At 42.7% G+C, this 21,518-nt stretch overlaps 1 protein-coding gene across 1 annotated transcript in view; it reads left to right on the top strand.

The window, feature by feature from the left end:
- Cadps (calcium dependent secretion activator) overlaps window positions 1–21,518 on the top strand; it is a 445,453-nt gene that overhangs the window by 635 nt on the left and 423,300 nt on the right. The window contains 1 exon segment of the mRNA XM_026779941.1: window positions 1–228. This exon segment is cut by the window's left edge and continues 72 nt beyond it. Coding sequence (XP_026635742.1) covers window positions 1–228 — 228 coding nt within the window.

Genomic DNA, 21,518 nt, shown 5'->3' with positions numbered 1-21,518 from the left:
GGCGGCGGGGCCGGGGGGCTGCAGCCCAGCAGCCGAGCCGGCGCTGGCCGGCCCTCCAGCCCCAGCCCGTCGGTGGTGAGCGAGAAGGAGAAGGAAGAGTTGGAGCGGCTGCAGAAGGAGGAGGAGGAGAGGAAGAAGAGGCTGCAGCTGTACGTGTTCGTGATGCGCTGCATCGCCTACCCCTTCAACGCTAAGCAGCCCACCGACATGGCTCGGCGGCAGCAGAAGGTAGGTGCGCCGCGAGGCCGGGGAGCGGCGCCCGGACGTCCCCGGGCGGGCGGGGTGAACAATGGGGACCGGCGGCGCAGCTGGCGAGGAGGAGCCGCGGAAGGTGGAGACCGCGCCCTGGGACTAGGGGCTCGTGTCGCCGCGGCCCAGCTTGGCTCGCCGCAATCCGGCTCAGACAGCGTAGAGCTCCCTGGGATGAGTCAGGGGCCTACTGCACCGTGGCGCGCACGCGGGCCTCCCTGCGGGGGAGCGAGGCGGGAAAGTCCCGCTTTGTGACCTGGGTGGTGCGGGGAGTGACTTGCAGCGGGCAGCGCCCACAGAGGCCTTGCTCGCTTGCGGGACTCCCTGCGCTCTCCCCGCGGCGGCGGCTGCGCTCACTCTGGCCCGCCCTCCGGGGCGTGCGCTAGGCGGGAGCAAGCACCAGGCAGGTCGGGGCGCGGGTAGGGAGCGCCAGCTGCGCGGGACTCTCAGGGCAGTGAGCAGCCGCAGGGGCAAGCGTGGGGGGGGGGGGCGGGGGGGAGCCAGATCTGGAGGCGAGGCTTCCCGTGACTCAGCCAAGGGCGCCCCCTCGCAGCCTGGTCAGCTGATCGCCACCTAAGATAGCCTGAGGGTCCACCAGGCAGCGCTTTCCTTTTTGCTGGGCACCTCTCCAACTCACGTTTCCCCTTCCTCACTGATCCCAGAGCAGGGGTGCACCTGCTCTGTCCTTGTGCCCGGGTCAGCACCTCCACAACACTCCCTTTGACCCTCGTCTCCTCCCAAGGTGACTTCGCCGCCACCTTCTGGCTTGCTGAGTTTCCCTAAGCCCTGCTGTTACTGTCTCGATAAAGTGCAGCTGTAAATGGTTTAGCTTCTCAATTATAGTCATCAAAAGCTTTTTGTGTCTGAGGCAGGGGCAAGGCCAAGTCGGCTTTGAGCTGCTTTTAAAGGGGACAGAGGATTACTATTCCCAAACAGAGAAAGGAGGGACAGGGAAGCAGTCACCATGGGCTGTGGTGAGGGTCAGTGGTGAGGATCAGCTAGGAAGGAGGTCAGGAGCCCAGTGGCAGTGAGTTAGTGAAAAAGCACTCTGCTTAGCCTCTGGGAGTGACTGGATCACTTAAGCTTGCACGAGGTCAGTTGAGCCTCGGGCCTATGGGAGGCTCCAACTGTAACCCTATCAAGGTTATGAGACTAGTTTCTTAAAATAGGGATTTCTACGTTGCTACCATTTAAGTCTAAATTATATGTTGGCTCTAGGAAGGTGCTGGATCTTTCCATATTTACCTTGCATCCTTATCTCGGGGTGGCACAGATCGCTCTGTTTGCTTTGCTTGTATGTGTACACACACCACCCAACACTGTCTATTTTAGCTACTACAAGCTTGGATGCCAGTTTTATTAAGTCAAAAAGACTCATTTTCTGGGTGAGATGGCAGGTAGGCAGGCAGGCACAAGGCTTTCTACCCCCAACTCCACAATGCCCCCTCCCAGAAGCCTCTTGCTTTCCAACTATATTAGAGCAAAAATATCCTCAGAGAAGTAAAATTTCCATACCGTTTTTAAGGTTGAATGTCGCTCTACATAGCCAGCTAATCTAAATTTCAAGTTGAAATTGTGTTAATTGCCTTTATAGTATAGGAAATTCTACCTTCAAAATCTCAGGGACTGAATTAGACAAAGATGTCCTAGCCTTTCACCCATGCAAACTGTTTGACTTTCAAGAAAACGAAACAAGACCTTTCATTATCAGTCAAAGGCTTTGTAGCTGTGTCCTTTAAATAGATGCTTAGATCAAGCGCTGAGAGAAAGAAAAAAAAAGAATCCCATAAAAAAGCCACTTCTACCAAATGAAAAAGGCCTTGGGACCATTTCTCCGCGTTCTGACTGTGGGTTTCACCTCACTCCTCCCAAAGCTGTTATCTGAGGGGCAAGTCTGTTCTTACACATGACCTTTGCACATCACAGAGACTCTAGGACAGACTGATAATACTGGCCTTCTGCCAAATTGCTTTTAGGTACTGCAAAAACTATTGCTAAATATACATCCGAGCAAAACAGCCCCAGGTCTAGTGGCTATGGTGGGAAGATTATGTATGTATGCATGCATAAATATACACACTCACATATATATTCTTATTAAAAAGGAAGTAACTTTCCCTGTTACTCTGTCTTTTATTGTCTAATACATTGTGGAAATGGCATTCTTCCTCTCCAGATTCAAAGTTTTGAAACTCTGGAAAAAGTATAAAGGTTTGCATATTCATTATAGTAAAATGTAAAGACAATAAATAAGTTAATATCAGTGGATCACTATCTACTGCTTGTGACCTGAAGGTGAGCCTTGAATGGACTGAAAACAGGTTAGCTAGGAAAAAAAAAACAGAAGAAAAATGATGCAGAGAAAGGGATAGAAAGATAGAGAAGGCAGAAAGAGAGAGAACTGTGTGTGATAAGGAACTTTGAAACAGAGGAGTGTATTGCAGAGTACAATGTATCTTCTGAAGCCCTGGAGTCTGAATCATGCCTGTTGCCAACTTCAGGTATCTGCAAGGTGCAAGATACTACTTAGACCATTTTCCAAACTTGCCACTTTCTTCTTAGACCAGTTTTAAGTTAACTGAAAAGGAAACAGTTCTTACATGCACCAAGCAAATCTCCTACTTTGTTAATGACTCAGAAGTATGATACATGTTACAAAGAACCAAAGCGGAATATTACTAGTAAAGTCTGTAGTATTTGTCTGAATTCATTTTCTGCTCTGAAATCCTATTTGCTTTTGGTTTGATGGTGCTGGGACTCAAACCCAGGGTCATAGATATGCAAGACAAGTGGAATGCTTGCCCTTGTATCCTCAGCCACCGAGATCATTTTTAATTCTTTTAAAAAGCCTGATAAAATTACCAACATCACGCTGAAATTCAGAAAAGTTTTAAGTTTGCCTAAAGCACCATGTAGGTGGATAAAAGAAAAGGCTTTGAGTCAAGGGGTGGTCTGATTCCAAATCCTATCCTCAATAGAAGGCATTGGCCAGTAATAGTCTAGAGTAAACATACAGGCACCAGCACCCTGATAGCATGTCATGTGTGCATCTTTGCAAAGGGGTGTTTCTATTTGCCCCAAGAAAGTGGTCCACTCCTATTCCTCTGAGCACCCATCAGATAGTCAACTTGGGCATAAGAAACATGGAGTAAAAAGAAAGGTCTGTAAAAAGAAGGGTCCTGTAGCTGGTAACTCTAGACACCACTGTGGCATCAGATTTTCTTTTAACATTATTCAGACTGCAAGGAAAAGGACCTGAGCTCAGGAGAACAAGTGAGAAAAGGCAGAGGTCGGAGACACTGTGTGGGTAATACTGATAATCTCAGTTACTGGAAAGACAGAGAAGAGTGCTTGGGCTTTCGGCCAATCTCTCCGCTGTAAAGAAAAGCCTATAAACAGACCGTTTGAAAACTGTATTTTATCATTTGTCTTCATTACTGAGTATAAATGTGACATGGTGGTACAGATCAGGTATGACCCAAACAAAAACTTTCCCTCTGAGAGACTAACAATACCAATTCAGTAACTCAAAAATGGCAACAGTTTTTTTTTTTTGTTATTTGTGTGTTTTGCTTTTTGTTCCATTCTTTCTCAGAATGGTAAAGCAAATACCTAGAGCTGGCATGGCAGAGCTATTTCATCTGTTTTTGAGTTACGTAGGAATGGTGATGGGTGGCTACCTCGTGTGAACCAGCCACATATAGATGCTGCTTAGGGGATGTGGAATCAGGCACTGTCAACAGGGATGTGCAATATTTAGATCTGAGGGATGACTTTTAATTGGCTATCCATTATTCATGCTGTCTGGATTACGGATCGTCTGATGTAGTGTGCAAAAGTATATATAGTTCTTTTATGTGCAAAAGTATATGTGTGTGCCCCCCATATGTTACACGTGTGTCCACATGATGGTGGGTAGAAAGGGGCAGTCCAAAATTGTGTCTACTTTAGCAGAACTATTTTATTTAGGAGAACTTTAGGCTTACATAAAATGTGTCTCAAATTCAAACTACTCTTCTCTATATGATTCAGCTTCTATTTTTCCATGGAATTATGGCTACCACTGTTTGCTAGAGAGAGTCTATCTCTATTATTTACTTATTTCTCTTTATTCATGCATGTGTCAAGAGCTGTGATTTTCATAAAATTCAAGATCCAGTACTGGCTAACTCTGTATGCTACTGACCATCTTAGTCATTCCTTCATTTCTAGCCTTAAGTACCCAGATTGCTCTACTATTCAAAAGTTTTCATCTTTGCTCTGCCAATGCAAAATATTTTTTGCATTTTAGATATAAATTAATTTTTCAAGACAACTAAGTGGTTGTTGCTAAGTTCCTTCCAACAGAATATATCCTTATCAGGAGAGTAATTAAATTATTTAAATCTTCCCTTCTCCCCTGCTCCCCAGTCTATTTTGTGCAGTGGGAAGGAACTACTTGTTATATGCAGTCCTGGCATAGGCTACCTTCTGAAGATGCAGACTGTGGAAAAATAATAAGATGTTCTTGCCTCATTGCACATCTGGAATAGCCTTCTGCTTCCCTACAACTGGACATAAGAACAAAGGACACTGAATTTTTCAGTCCTGAATAATTGTATCCTGTAAGGTAATGAAAGTCAAGTGGCTCGGAGATCTTTTCCTCTGGAAAAGCAAATGAGTGCACATCCACAGCCTATCACATTGACTATGGCAGTATTTGACTTGGGGCTAAGTATCTATGAAACTGACATAGGGATGCTGCAGAGAGATCTACCCTCAAACTAAGCTCTAGACTAGGATGCAGCTGCTCACTGCAGCAAGCAGTCAGCCAGACTGGGTGGTAGAACCAAAGTACACATGTACCATCTGGTTCTTGAATCGGAGGATTTTGCGGTTCAGTTGGAAAGATAGCGGACATAGGACTCAAGCTGAGAGAAGGCTAGAGTTTACTAGAAGATGTCGGTTATAAGTGCTAGAGGAGGGTAGGGGTGGCGTGTACGGATACATACAGATTGCTGTTATACTGGGGGAATCTTCATGGAAGTGGTGCACTAGGTTTATAGCTTATAGAATTCTTATAGTTTTTCTAGAATAGGTGCTAGAAAACTCTAGTTAAAAAAGACTAGAGTTTACTAGTCAGACAAAAGCCTTGAGGTAGCAAGAATATGGAAACGAATCACTGTTTGACTAACAGCAGTAGACTTTTCCAAATGACAGAAACCTAACCAAATCAAACCATACAGCAGAGATTGGATTTATCAGGCTGTTAGTTAAAAGGCTTGCTTCAGAGTAATTGAAGGCATGGCTAGATCTGGCAATTCAGATGATTTTGTCTGCACAAGTTTTAAAAATCTAGATGATGGGGGGGGTGTGCATATTGAAACCCGTGTCTGAAGTCAAATACTAGCACAAACAGGCCATAGGGGTGCAAGTCTTGTATTTCTAGGGTAAGCACATCTGTCATTTGCAGGAAGGGGCAGGGCACCTTTAGATAATTGCTCATGTTCCTTTCGGTATAAAAGTTGATTGTTCCGGAAAATGCAGTTGCTCATTAGCAAGATGCAAAATCCAATGAGCTTGGAGTTGGCATGTTTTCATATTATGAAATAAGGCACTTTCCAAATAGTCCAGGGTGGTTAGAGATGAATTCAATTCATCCAACAATGCAGGTTTTCAGATGAGGGCAGAAGACAGACAACATGGAAGATTTGAAGCCGCAGCTTGTAACCTGGAGTCAATCCACACTTTGTCCATGAAGCATTTCTCATGTTTGTAAATAGTCCTCAACTCTTATAACTTCTAAACATTTTGTGATTAAAAATTTGAATTTCTAGCTCCTCTTATAGTTTAGGTTAAGGCAACATTAGGATAGACTTATAAAAAGCAATACAAAGAACATTCCCCTGCCATCCCTAAAATAATAGAATGTGCACCACTTTTAAATTAGTTATATTTGTTGCGGAAAGAAAGCCATAAATGTCTAGATGGTAGGATAGCAGTGTTGTGGGTCTTGCCAAACCCATTTCTTCTTTATGTTGCTTAACAGACACTGATGGTCTAACCCTAGTCCCTGGGCAGCATTCCGGGGAAAGAGTCTGGCACTTGGAACGCCGTGTTCCCTGATTCTGGCAACTGTTCTTGTTTTGTTGATAGGATCCAAGTCATCATTTCTGCAGAATTAGGGACTTGGTGGTCAGCGCTACTTTATTAATTTTTATTGGTCATCCCAAGCCTGTAATAGAACTGCTTCTCTGTTCTTATCAGATAATAAAGGAGGGAGACAGTTGACGGTTAGTCTGGTCATCTCAATGGACAGTAAGGACAGTGGTTAAGAGTTTAGACTCTGAGGCTTGGGGTTATTTCCTACCTGCAACAGCCAGTGATAGACTCTGTGATCTGCTACTTGTTTATTCTCTCAGAGGTTCAGTGAATGCACCAGCAAAATAGAGGGTAGTAGTTGTCCTGTCATTTTGGGGTGGTTATGAAAATTAAGTTAGATAATATAATGGAGCTCTTAGAACAGCACTGAGCATTTGATTAGTGTAAAATAAGTATTAGTTCTTGCATTGACAAAGTGTATACATATAAATGTGTATACATATACATGTGCCCATACACAGGCATGAACATGTGTGTGCATGGGTGTGTGTACATGCGTGCACGTGCACACACACACACACACATTGCATTTTTATCTGTAAGTCTTGAGAGAATTAATGTATGTGATGTATTTCTGCCATAATAAGGGATATAGTTCCAGTTTCTATCATCAGTAGCCTAAGAAAATCCAGAAAAGCAGGTGGGCATCATTATTGCATGCGATATATCCCCATCTTCCTTTTTGCTGAGGCACATCAACACTAATTTTATTCAAAGGAAAAAGATCCGTTGGATCCATTTATTCAGCTTAACACCCCCCCCCTTTGAACTTGTGATTTGCTAAATGACTAATGGCGAACACACATTAATGGGAAGGTTTTCTATGTGCTTAACAGAGTCTTGGACCTCTCAAGTGGCTTGTGGTTGGACTCCCAGAGTCCCTTACTCTCTGTGCCTCCTTTCTGCCCTGACCTTATGCTTTCTGTCATGCAGTGGAGCGCTTTGTTTCTTTGAGTCTTGATACTTTGGTCTTGATACAGATAGCTCTTTATGCATGTTGGCTTACCATTGTAGTATCGAGCGGTTGCCCTCACTAATGTCCTTAGAAAGTGCATTGTGTTTGTGAAGAGAGTAAATTCTTAGCACGTTTGACTAATACTAAGTGCATATATATGTTCATCTCTCTAGGCAGGGAAAACTTACAGGAGTAGACAATGTATGGCACAGTAGTGAAGGCCTTCACCTCCATACACTTTCATCCCATGGTTTAAATGTCTGTTCAGGCAGTGACCTACGTGACCTAAATTAAACTAAATTTTGTGAGCTTGTGACTATGGAACCTAAGTTAATTTTCATGATACTGTGACCAAATAAATACCTTCCACTTGACTGAGGAATGACAGAGAGGATAGACTTAAAGTTTGTGTGCTGCCCAGCAGGGCAGGATAGGCACAGTGGAGTCCTATGGCAGTAGGAGCATGAGACTCTTTGTTTACATCTTGGCCAGTCAGGAATCAAGACTTGAGCTATAACTGGGGCAGGACTGCAAGCTATAAGACTATAATCTCTCATCTTCCTAAATAACCCACCACCATCTGGGTAACTACACCTCAGACACATGAGCCTGAGGAAGATGTTTCTCAGTCAGACCCTAGCAGGTCCATTCCCCACCCCCTTCTTCTGCAATATGGAGAGACATTATCAAGAATTGCAAGAGAAGAGGATAGCAAATCATTAATAAATCTTTTCCATGGAGTCCATGTTGAGGAAGTGTTCACAGGAGCAATCATAATGGCATTTACGAATTCTTTTCCCCCCAGGATCCCTACACTGTGTCTTATTGCTGTAACCTTACTGGAGGTGCTTCTCCTTATAGAACATCCCACTCCCCTTTCTTCTCTGATTTGCTCCTATTTGTCCTTTAATTAAAGCATTATCTCTCTTAAGAAACCTTCCCAAGCCTTTCCATTTGGGCTAACTCCCACACAACTCTGTGATCTGAATCCTTTCTAGCTCGGGTACACAGTATTTAAACCATGTTCCCCTCTCTCCCACAGACAGGGACCTTTTGTTTTTCTTTAATTCTTTACCAATCAAACAATGCCAGACACATAGTAGGTCCTTAGAAAATGTTGAACTTCCACACCAACATTCTATTTCATAGCGAATTTTCAAAGGGAAGAGGCTGAAGACTTTGAATTCTAGCCTATTAGAGATAAACAATTTCTTTATTTTTATGAAAGGGTTAATCAAGTCTTGAACTGTTTCCATTATCTGTTTGATTGTTTTTTTCTTGGTTTCCTAGGGTATCTTTTAGGAATTTATTAATTTCTTCAAACTTTTTGTTATTCTTCTCATCCATTTCTTTAAGGGAGTTTTTCATATCCTGTTTAAGGGCTGATCTAATGGGAGCTCACCAAGGCCAGCTGGACTGGAACTGATGGAGCATGTGATCAAACCTGACTCTCTGAATGTGGCTGAAAATGAGGGCTGATTGAGAAGCCAAGGACAATGGCACTGGGTTTTGATTCTACTGCATGTACTGGCTTTGTGGGAGCCTAATCTGTTTGGATGTTCACCTTCCTAGACTTGGATGGAGGGGGGAGGACCTTGGACTTGCCACAGGGCAGGGAACCCTGACTGCTCTTTGGACTGGAGAGGGAGGGGAAGGGGAGGAGGGGAAGAGGTGGAAATTTTTAATAAAAAGAAAAAAAAAAGAAACCTCATTAATTCACTTTTGTCAGAAGACTTTTGAATAAATAAATAATGTTGATAGGTACCAAAAAAGGAAAGGGTTAATCAATTACCAAACAACTTCACGATAGTTTATGCCATAGAAAACATGCTATCTGTTACCGCCACACTTGCCTTGTTTATACCGAGAGCTGACAAATTTCCATATCCTTCGTGGATAGAGGTCTTTTAAAACCATGTAATAATTATGGATTTCTTAAAACTGCTGAATCCCAGTTGAACTTGAATCAGCAAGATCTGTTTTTAAATGGCCACAGAAAACTAATAAGTGCTATAGTTAGCGTGTCTGTACTGGGCGTCTGTTCTCTGATGGGATGTATCTAACTTGACATTTCTGAGAAAAGGGAAAAGGCAGTCAACAACACCATAGTGACAGTTGAAGGCTTGCTAACATTCTGAGATCTGTAAGTACTGTGTATTTAACACTGGTAAGTACATTACTTTTTTCTTCATTTAGGAGACATAGGCATTATTTTCTCTGTTCTTCTGTTGCAAGTTGTCTCTTCCAGATTAGATTGGAGTATGAATAAGTAATAACTATAGGACTCTTGTACATTAGTATAGAAATAAGAATATTGTAGGTATGAAATATCTATGAAGAAATTAAATTATTTATGGATATGGCCTTTTTGGATACTCTTTCTGGTTAAAGGGGAAAATGTTCCTCGTTATTTCATTGCTTTCGTTTTAACAAGTGTGAGAAAGGTTTGAAAAGTTATTTCAGTGATAAAGTTTACAGATGTTTCAGTTTGCAAACTATTATTCTGAAATTGTGAGATGGGACTATGCTGGTTAGCTGACTAGAGTCACATGGGAAGAGAGAACTGTTGTAAGGAAAGGGCCACTTGTTCTTTCCGGCTGCCCAGAACCGAAATAATCACACAGAAACTGTATTAATTAAATCACTGCTTAGACCATCAACTCTAGCTTCTTATTGGCTAGCTCTTACACATTAATTTAACCCATTTCTATTAATCTGTGTATCACCACGTGGCTGTGGCTTACTGGCTAACATTCTGTCTCCAGCGAGGCTACATGGCATCTCTCTGACTCCTCCCTTCTTTCTCCCAGCATTCAGTTCCATCTCCCCTGCCTACCTAAGTTCAGCTCTGCTATAGGTCCAAGGCAGTTTTTTTTATTCATGAATGGTAATCATAACATACAGAGGGATATCCTACATCAGAGAACTTCAATTGCCTAGTCCACAACTGGCCTAGGGGTATGTCAATTTGTATCGTCTTGACTGCCAATTGATGCAGGATGGCCTGGCCCACAGTGGGTGGTGCCATCCCTAGGCAAGTGGCTCTGGGCTGCATAAGAACAGTAGCTGAGCATCAGCTAGTGAGTAAACCAGTAAACAGCACTCCTCTATGGTCTCTATTTCAGTTTCTGCCTCCAGGTTCCTGCCTTGTCTTCCCTAGATGATGGGCTGTGAGCCTTTCCTTCCCAAGTCTGCTTTTGCTCAGACTGCTTCATCATAGCAATGGAAAGAAAACTAGAACAGGGAGTAAAAAGTTTGTGTGTGTGTGTGTGTGTGTGTGTGTGTGTGTGTGTGTGTGTGTGTGTGTGTGTGTTTTTTGCCGGAGGCATATGCACGCATGAACCCAGACACGCATATTCAGAGGCTATAGAAGTCATCATTTCTGCCTTATGGCCATCAGATAGTGTCTCTCCCTAAAGCTGAAGCTCACTGTTTCAACTAGGCTGTCAGCTCAGTGAGTTCTTGGGACTTGCCCGTCTCCATCTCCTACCATGCTGACTCACTAGGGTCTTAGGCATCTGTAATAGCCCTGGATTTTTATATTGTTGCTGGTAATACCATAGAGCCAGCTTCCAGCAGCTCATGGAAAGGGAACACTTCTCAAAGGTGTTCCAGGAGTACATGCTAAGTTGCAAACCCCCAACCCCAAGGGTTGGAACACTTCCAAAGAGACAATGGGGTTTTGACAACAGGATAAAGTGCTTCAGGCCCCCGACTGTGCCACCTCAGAAGGCAAAGGGAAAACCGTGAAAACCCTTGAAAATAATCACGCCTTCTGTTGCCCATGTGGAAAAGCAGCCTTTTGGTGTGGATGGTAGGCATGGCGTCGTTTAAGCAAATGAGTCGAAATGTAGCATGAGCATCCACTTTGGCGATCTTTCTGACAAGCACAGCAACTGTTGTCTATAAGACAGCGTGTCATAACATACTGTGTGGAAAACATTGCTTGGGGGCTCCTCCATATTCAATTTTTGTTTGTTAGGCATCATCAGACAATGTTATACATTGTTTTGAGCCACTTCTATAAATAAAGAAGACTCACTGGATCCTGTAAGCAAAACACTCAGAGACATTGTAGGCAGCCCTCCTCACCTCCTTTAGCCTACCAATCTGCCTAAGAGATAGAAGTGTATCCATATAGAAAAGCTAGTGTCAGGCAAGACATGGTGAGCTCACTTTATTAGTGTGTGTGTGTGTGTGTGTGTGTGTGTGTGTGTGTGTGTGTGTGTGTGCTGGCACATGTTGCTGTGGCACATGTGGGGAAGCTAGAGGCTACTATTCAGGAGCTGGTTCTCTCCTCCCACAATGGGATTGAATTCATGGTATCATGTTTGTATGACAAACACTTTTATCCACAGACATTTCATCAGCCATAATTTAAATATTAGTTTTCTCTCCAGGTCTCAGTTCTGGGTGCTTGTTATGGGTGATATGTCACCCAAAAATTCCTATGGGAAAGCACTAATTTAGGTCCTCATAATGAGACCTTAATGAAAGTAATATACTACTTAAAGATGTCTCCCCTAATTCGTTACAGCTGATATCCTTATAAAAGGGGATTATGTGGACCCAGAGAGATGTACATTGGGAATATACTCTCGAAGAAGGCAGAGTCTAGGGTGATGCTTCTTCAAGCAAAGACCGTGGAAGATTGCCCCAGAAATCCAAAAGCTAGGACGGAGTCACAGAACAGATTCTTACTCACATTCTGAGGAGCCACCTTTGCCACTACCATGACCCCCATTGCTGAGGGTACATGGTTGACAGTGCTTGGGTAAAGCATTCCTAATTAATACAGCCTTCCACCAAGCTATGTCTCATCTTGGGCAGCATCAGCACCAACAATGGCTTTAGCCATCCACATAGCAGCATTTGCAGTGCTCATATCCCTGTCTCCAATACAAACCTTTTCCCAGATGCTTGCACTGATGCTGCTCAAGGTGTGACTGCAGATTGTTGGAAGCCAGTGACGAGGCTTCTCATGATCTATAGAGAGACAAGGGACTTGAATTAGAATACAGATTGTCCCATGGCTTTTCTCTTGCTGGAAGGCCTTGCGACAAGAGGCTCTCCAGCCAATTTGAGCATGTTTATTTGAAACATATTTAAAAATATGCAGTTTGGGCATAAATACTTCATTATGACCACAGCCAGTAACAAGCAGCTCACTGAAGGCACAGGTCTCCAAGCCACACTTTCAAGAATACCACCTGCCTGGGCATTGCTCCTAGATATCCACAAACCACTCCCCAGTAACTATTTTCTCACCCACATCCTTTGCATCTGCATTTAAGGCTTGATGAGTGCCATGTATCCTAATTGTTCCCAGCAGACACGTGCAACCCAGCTTCACATCTCTGCTGTCACTCATCCTCAGCACCCTGTCCTGCACAGATCCTGTTGATATACCTTATTGAGATGCCCATTTCCTTCACATCCTCTTTTCATGCCGTAGCTCATGGACCTACTCTGGACCCTCAGGTTTGCTCGCATACCTCCTTGTATGAACCATTTCTCTTGGTCACTCTTCTTTTTGCGGTAATGGAATACTCAGATAAAAAGCAACTTAGAAGAGAAAGGATCTATTTCGGCTCACAGTTTTAGAGTGTGGACCATCATGGCAGTGAAGTCACGGTGTCAGGATCTTGACGCAGTTGGTCACGCTGCATCCAAGGAGAGGACTGGAGAAAGGTGAATGCTGGTGTTCAGCTAGGTTTCTCCCTTTGTGCAGTCCAAGATCCAAGTCCAGGGAACAGTGCCATGCTCCTTCAGGGTAGGTCTTAGCCCCTAAATTAACCTAAGCAATGTAATCACTCACAGGCATTTGAAGGCCAGTCTAAACTAAATAGTCCCCTGCTACTGTGCCTGAAAGACTTGCCTCCTAAGTGATTCTAGATGGTCCAGGTGACAATTAGCTTTAACCGTCGCACCTTTTAACAGCCCTTCGGCCTCTCTTTCTTGCTCATACCTCACCCAACTACCAAAGGAACTTTCTTTGGAACACAAATTCAGTCTTGCCCACCGTTCTTCTGCAGCTTCCTATTGCATATCCAGGATAAAACCTGAACTTACCTGCCTGGCGTCCTTCCCTTCCATCCTCAGTTTCTGCAGTTTTCCTGTATGTCCATTTGGCTTTGGCCATCCTTGAACCATCCATGTGTATTTGAGTCTCAAGGCCCTTTTCAGTCCCGTTTGGAAGTTCCCCCACTGTGACTCTCTTTTGTGTGTGTGCCAAATCTGACCCTTTATCACTTTTATTACTTTTTTTAAAATTGATTTTATTGAGCTATACATTTTTCTCTGCTCTCCTCCCTGCCTCTCTCCTCCCCTTCAACCCTCTCACAGGGTCCCCATGCTCCCAATTTACTCAGGAGATCTTGTCTTTTTCTACTTCCCATATAGATTAGATCCATGTATGTCTCTCTTAGGGTCCTTATTGTTGTCTAGGTTCTCCGGGATTGTGATTTAGGCTGGCTTTCTTTGCTTTATGTTTAAAAACCACTTCTGAATGAGAACATATGATAATTGTCTCTCTGGGTCTTAGTTACCTCTCTCAATATGATGTTTTCTAGCTCCATCCATTTGCCTGCAAATTTCAAGATGTCATTATTTTTTTCTGCTGTGTAGTACTCCATTGTGTAAATGTACCTCATTTTCCTCATCTGTTCTTCGGCCAAGGGGCATTTATGTTGTTTCCAGGTTCTGGCTATGTCAAACATAGTTGAGCATATGTCCTTGTGTTGAGCATCCTTTGGATATATACCCAAAAGTGGTATTGCTGGGTCTTGATGAAGGTTGTTTCCTAATTTTCTGAGAATTTGCCATACTGTTATCCAAAGGGACCGTACCAGCTTGCACTTTCACCAGCAATGAAAGAGTGTTCCCCTTACTCCATATCCTCTCCAGCATAAGTTGTCATCAGTGTTTTTGATCTTGGCCATTCTTACAGGTGTAAGATGGAATCTCAGAGTGGTTTTAATTTCCATTTCTCTGATGACTAAGGATGTTGAACATTTCCTTAAGTGTCTTTCAACCATTTTAGATTGCTCTGTTGAGAGTTCTCTGTTTAGGTCTGTACTCCATTTATTTTTATTGGATTATTTGTTCTTTTGATGACCAAATTCTTGAGTTCTTTGTATAGTTTGGAGATCAGACCTCTGTCTGATGCCCCCACTGTGACTCTTACAGGTAGAAGATGAGACTTAGTTATTACAAAGAACAAAAAAGAATAGTGAAGACTTCAGGGTGTTTGTTCTGTGTAGTCCTTATTTTGTATATTTGAAAGCCTTATGCAATTTAATAACTACACAGTGTAGTTCTTAGTCATTCTAATCTTACAGAGGTGAGGGGATGAAGTAGTTGATAAACTTGCTACACATTTAGTACACATTTAGTAGACAGCAGAGCTGGGTCATAGCCCGAGGAGTGTAACTCCAGCCTGTATGCATCACTCTGTGTGCTATTAGAATTATCAGAACATTGGGTCCATCACATCTCAGTTGTTTCCTGTCTTTATTAGATTTTGCCGAAGTCATTCATTTACTGTAGCCAGGCAGTGTCTGGCAGTCCCTGCACAGAACAGATGGTCAACAGTCAATGCATGCATCCACAATTGTTTATGGGGTGGCTACATTTACAGCATATTGCTCAGATTTCATTCACCAAAACAGCCCTTTGTATAGGTAGGACATGTATTGTGAGTCCCTGTTCTGTGAGGGACCACAGTGTGGCCCAGTGAGCTCCTCCTGGTGGTAATGGACTGCAAAGGGTGGACTGGAACTTCCTACCTACATCTGGGACTCTGTCCTCTGGGCCTTTGGTCCCAGATTTATACTAAGAGTGGCCTGATCACTGCAGCCTATGGAAGCCACCACTCCATAACAGATATATTAAAATTCACTTCACATTTCATGTCTATCTAACTTTTTTGTTGTAAAAACTTGGAATGTGTTGTTTTTCAAATTGCGTTTTTTAAACTAGCTATATAAAATGGTTAATAGATCATTTCCCAGGAATTAGGTTGTTTTCACAGAAATCCTTGTGAATAGAAACCATGTCTCTAATGGTTTGGGATCATAAAGGTATTTTATGAAGACAACATTTTAAAATGGAGATGACATGTTTTTAGAACCCAGTTGAGGACTTATTTCAGTTGTGTTTTGTTGAGTTAATGTGTTTTTTTTAAATGTCAGACTTGGTACTTTGTTGGATTCTGAAAAGGTTCAAACCTCTAGCCACCATTTAATACCTTTTGCTGGATTTTATGAAGAAATTATACCATGTGTTTACTTTTTATTTTTATGTTATTTTATGTGTATGTTTTTCTTCCTGCATGTATGTATGTTCACTGCACACATGCCTGGTACCTGAGGAGGCCAGAAGAGGGAGTCAAACCTTCTGGAACTGTAGTTACAGGTGGTTGTGAGCTGCTATTTAAGTGCTGGGAATAGAACCTGGGTCTTCTGAAAGAGCAGCTAGTACTCTTAACTTCTAAACCATCTCCACAGCCTGACAGGTACTATCTGGATTCAACCTGTAAGTGATTGATAAGGTCCAAAGGTTGGATGACAGCTGTGGGGTGTGTTTTGAAAGGAGAAAAGATACTTTCAACTCTTTGGGGCCCAGGAAATATAAAGCAAATCTGAGGTCCTCTGTTGTTGACATGAGAGAGGAAGGGAGGAAAAGCAAAGGTTTACAGGTACCTGATCCTCAGTGCAGTGCGTGGTGGGGTTGGCATTCACCCTGCAAACCAGGGAAGCTTAGGGACCTTGAGCTGGGCAGTGGTCTGAACAGTAGAATGTTCTAAGCAGATTGATATTTTGTTACATATGTTTATGTGTGCAGTTTACATATGAGTATTCATGATGGGCTTCACGCACGTGCATGCAGATGTGATTCATACATGTAACTAAGCTAAAGGTCAACATGAGATGTCGTCCTTGATTATTTTCCACCTTGTTTCTTGGGACGGGCCGGTCTCTCAGTAAACCTGGAGTTTGTGGATTCAATTAGACCCGCTGACCAGTAAGCTCCAAGGATCTGTCTGTCTCGGGACCCTGGTGCTAAGTTACAGATTCTGTGCCAAGTTTTGGGGTGGGTTCTGGGGATCCAAATTCAAGTTGTCTTCCTTATACAGCAAACACACACTTTATGCCTGACCCATCTGCCCATAAGCAGACTTTGGAGAGAGAAACCAAGAAGGAATGTGAATGTCTTCGCATGGTGAGGAAAGGTCACAGATTAGATTTGAATGTAATACTTGGCACTTTCTAGTGTTGGGGGAAAGTCTGGGGAGATCTCATGGAATCACCCACTGTGCTCTGGGCCCTTCCTCAGGGCTGTTCTGCACTCTCAGCTTTATTTTTACCATGTTAGCTTTTCCGTGTTTGTCATGTGTGGAGCGTGAATGGTGGTTTTCTGCAAACCCGACAAATGAGAAGCAAGGTCTTTCCACTTCGAATCACATGTAAATTCAGTAACCTGTGCTCTGATGCAAATGTTCTCCTGAACAGCAAGGGCAAATCATGATCAAGTCAAGGCAGCCCCAAAAGAGCACAATGCTACAATAAGGCCAGGTGAATCCAGGTCCACAAAATGACATAGGAAAAAAAGTCCACTTTTTGCTTTGGGGATATGGTCTATCTTAGTTAGGATTTCCATTGCTGTGAAGAGACACCATGACTAAGGCAACTCCTTTGAGGATAAATGTTTAATTGGGGTGGTTCACTTAAAGTTGAGATGTTCAAGCTATTATCATCCTGGAGGTATATGGTGATGTGCAGGCAAGCGTGGTGCTGTAGGAGTAGCTGGGAGTCCTATATCTTGCAGGCAACAGGAAGTAGTCTGAGACACTGGGAAGTATCTTGAGCATATGAAACTTCAAAGTCAGTGACACGCTTTCTCCAACAAGACCACACCTACACTAGCAAGGCCACACCTCCTATAGTTACCCTGCATCTGGTTGGGAACAAGTTGACTGGAGAAGATACACACCCCTGAGTGACTCCTCTGTCATAGCACGAAGACAGGCAGAGGATCTATCAAAATTCACAGGCTCCTGGGGGTGGCCAGGTGGAGAATGACCTTGCTGTAGATGATTTGTTTTCCCATAAAGCTTTGAGGCTTTGAACACATGCTTAGGGTCTTAGTTGCAAAGGACATTTTTCAGCTCCAGCATTTTCCATGAATGACTTTCCCAGGATTGACAGAAGCCTCACGTGATCTGTCGGGTGTTCTGCCCAACAGCAAGAGAGAGCAAGCTTCCTTTCTTCTCTTCCAGGGGCAGCCTAGGGATGGTTGTAAAGATTCAGCAGCACAGATTTTCAAAGAGAACAGACGTGGTTAATCTCAGTCCCCATTTTAATTTATCAGAGGCATGTCCTCCCGCCCCCGGCAACACTTCTAAACAATCCTGGCTCAACACGGAGTCCAAAGAGCTTTTCATATTGTTTCCCTCTCTTTCTCTGAAGAGAGTCCAAAGCTCTCACTCAGTCAATAGTCAAATTATGGTTTGAGTTGGAAACCTGTATTGGGCTTTATAGAGGGCATCACTTGGATTTTTCCACACACCTTCATCTGTTACAGCAATAAAACTAATCTATCGTTTCCCACTAAAGAGCACAGGGCTGATGCAGCCTGATTTAAATATTATGCTAAATTAGCAGGGTCTACTTCTTTATGAATTAACAATAAATGACAGCAAGGGGTTAGAGCATCTCCCTCAGCTGCCCCTAGAAAAACTCTGTGTACTCATTTGGAGACTTCTGTGGAAGTCTTTCCCAGTTACTATCTATCCATTTTCTCATCCATACCCTTCTGCTTCCGAAAACCACTAGTCAACATCATCTTTGTCACTGAGCTATAGTTTCAGGGAAAAGAAAGAAAAAGAGCCATTGAGTCTAAGGATTAAAACACAACCCCAACAAAGATTTCCCACAATATTGCAACTTCAATATCTAGAAAGTGCAGCAATGTCTTTTTACTTGATTTATACCAAATTAACATGCTCCCTTGAAAACCAGAGCCCTCCTGACGACAATGATGTGAGAGACATTGGCATGAACTTGGATTAGAGTTGACAATTATTTTGTAAGCCCAAATCCAGAGCAGCAGTACATACCGCTGAAGTGAAGCAGACAATTTGAATTTACTTAGCATGATCAGGCTACAAGAAAGTCCTTTGAAATGACACAGTGACACCGCTTCCTCTAATTTTGAAGTAATATTGTGTCCAGTTGATCAAAAAGTACTATTTCTGTTATTTCATAAGCATTTTTGCCTATTAAATGAAGAAAATATTACCATGTCATTAAATATAAAATGTTGCTTTGCCTTCTAATTTACTTGATAGCAATTCATGTTATAAATGATATTTATATCATCCCTTGCATCTCCTTCCACAGTACTGGGACTACAGGCACACCTGTTTTCCACAGTGATTGGAATGAGAGCCCACGCTCCTGGGAATGCTAGACAAGCACTGCCAATTCGGCCTTCCCAGGGAGGCCATTTTATTGATGGAAGAAGCCATGCCTTCCTTCTGCAATTGGTTGGGATTTCCCACAAGGAAAGAACTTTTCCACCTAAGACTAAAAATTGACTCAAGCATTTTTCTACTACTTTTACTGTTTAATTTTTCATCTTTACATTTTGGGCTCATCTGAAATTTATATTGTAATGGATGGAGCTAATAAATCATAGAATAATTTATTTTCTTTCTAAGAATTCTGATTAGTTTGAGGGTTTAATTATTTATTTATGTATTGAGACCGAGTTTCCTTAGATAACCCAGACTGGTCTCAAACTTTTAATCTTCCTTCATGCCTTCTTCAGCCTTCCAAAGTATCAAAATATCCCTGCCACCAACCTAAAGAAAATCCCTTCATTGATCGAACTTCCCTTTGGACACATCCACGAAGATGTCACTGCTGCCCTGTATGGCAGGTGTGGGCATGTACCAGTATGAAGTTCCATGTATTATACTTCAGAATATCACTGAGCTTGTTTTACATTTTTTATTTTTTGAAAAAATATTATTCCTGCTAATTTAAAGTTAAGTTTCATTCTGATTTTGATTAAGATTCAATTGCACCAATTTGTGTGTGTTTGTGTTTAGTGCTTGTGTATGTTTAATGATTGTATGTGTATAGTTAGTAGTGTGTTTAGTGACATGTGTGTTTGTATGTGTTTAGTGATGTCTGCGTGTGTATGTGTGTGTGTGTGTGTGTGTGTGCATGTGTGTGTGTAGCATGCTTGTATGCCTATCAGAAGACAACTTTTGGAAAACAAGGGTTTTTCCCTTCTATCTTGTCTACAGTACCTCTTGGGTACTCCAGCCTGACTGGCTGATCAGTGCTTCTAGGTGATTCTCTTGTTCTGCTGGCCCCACCAAAGGAGAGCTGGGGTTGCACGGCATGCCTCTCCCAGCTTTTTGGGTAGGTTCTGGGTATGGAGCCTTTGGGTTATCAGGCTCATAGTGAGAACTTTTACTCACTGAGCCAAGCCCCTCCAAACTTAAACTGAAGCTGATGTCATGATGACATTCTGTCTCTCTATCCAGAAATATCTTGTGTTATTGGAAGTTGTTTATATAATATATTTTATTCTTACAGTTTTTAAAGTCTTAAATGTTACTGTTAAAATTGCTCTCAAGTAAAATACAATGTTTGTTATATTATTCCCTCTTAACTAACTTACTGCTTTAACCAAAACTTTCTGTTCCTTCCTCAAAGCATAGAATCTGAGGGCTAATGACTGTTCCAATCCATCTGGGCACATGCACCTCCCTGAGGTGTATGCTTAGAATAATTGGACTTCCTGGGTCTGTTTAAGCTAGCTTTGGCAACTGTAATATAATTTCAGTAATTACAATTCTGTAACTCAATCAAATATTGCATAAACTAACGACATGAGTGGGAAAAGAAAGAAAAGCCTTTACATTAACAAGTCAACTGATTTGACTGCATTTAGAATGCCATTAAATCATAGCTGGTGAAGCTGGTAAAATCTTGCAGAGAAGGTTTTTTTGGTGTGTTGGCATTGGAGGGGCAGAGACATGAAGCACGGCTCTCCATTGTCACCCCCTTGGGATGGGGAGTTCCCCTAGACTTTTAGAACCCTCCTCTTAGGCCACATTGGGATTCATGGCTTTGATGCTGTAAAGAATTTCAGAGCAGCCAGCTTAGGGAGCAGGATTAGCATTCAATGAAGGTGTTTTTAATATAGGTGTAAGCGCAGGGTTAAGAGAAAGAGAGAGATGATTGGAAGAAAAGTCAAACATGAGTACAAGTTTGGGCTTCTCAATGAAGAGTCATGGAAGTAAGAAATATCCAGATATGGATATTTCAATGCATTGAGAGAATCTCAACTCAGAGAGAGAGAGAGAGAGAGAGAGAGAGAGAGAGAGAGAGAGAGCACATTTGGCTGAGCTTAAAGTTTCTATCTTCAAAAAGTCATTAAGAAACCTACATGAGGGAGCTGGAGGATGACTCAGAACACTTGCTGCTCTGCAGAGGATGCAGTTTCAGTTTCTAGTACCATCGTGACTGCTCATAACTGTAACTTCAGTTCCTGGGGAGCTGACCTCTCTTTCAGCCTCCGTGAACACCAGATCTACAAGTAGTCCCTCACATTTATGCAGGCAAAACCCTCTTACACACAAAAATAAAAATAAACAAATCTTTAAAATAAACTTAAATTCAACACTCCTATTTGCTATTCTTGGGCTTGTCTGATGAAAACACACAAGATCATTCATTCCTTCAGCTCGGGCCTTCAGTCTTCTCCTGTAGAATACCAGTGTATGAAGTGTTAGCCTCCTGGCAGCTTCTATAGGGCCTGGTACAGCGAATGTCAGCTGTTCAGAGATCTTGCTTTCAGCCAGCAAAGGCTTCAGTCGAGCAGATTAGGGGCCCCATTCCCTTATTTGTCTTCTCAACTTCCCTGCATCTTTACCCTGCTTCTAGACGAATTGTTGCATAAAGTTTTGGGGGTTCCCCCTCTGTTTTAGGAGTGACAGCTGGAAATTGTGGACTGTCTACTGAGGTTATTTTAAAGGGCATTAGTGAGCCCACCTGGAATAGCCAAACCTGCAACCAAAGCTCAAAAGTGAGTAACTATAACTTGTAAATAATCCTAGGCGCTCATTACTTTAAGATTTACCTGCTTCACTAAA

This window comes from Microtus ochrogaster, chromosome 6 (genome assembly GCF_000317375.1).
Source record: "Microtus ochrogaster isolate Prairie Vole_2 chromosome 6, MicOch1.0, whole genome shotgun sequence".
Classification (NCBI taxonomy): Eukaryota; Metazoa; Chordata; class Mammalia; order Rodentia; family Cricetidae; genus Microtus; species Microtus ochrogaster.
This window is presented reverse-complemented; position numbering and strand designations above follow the sequence as displayed.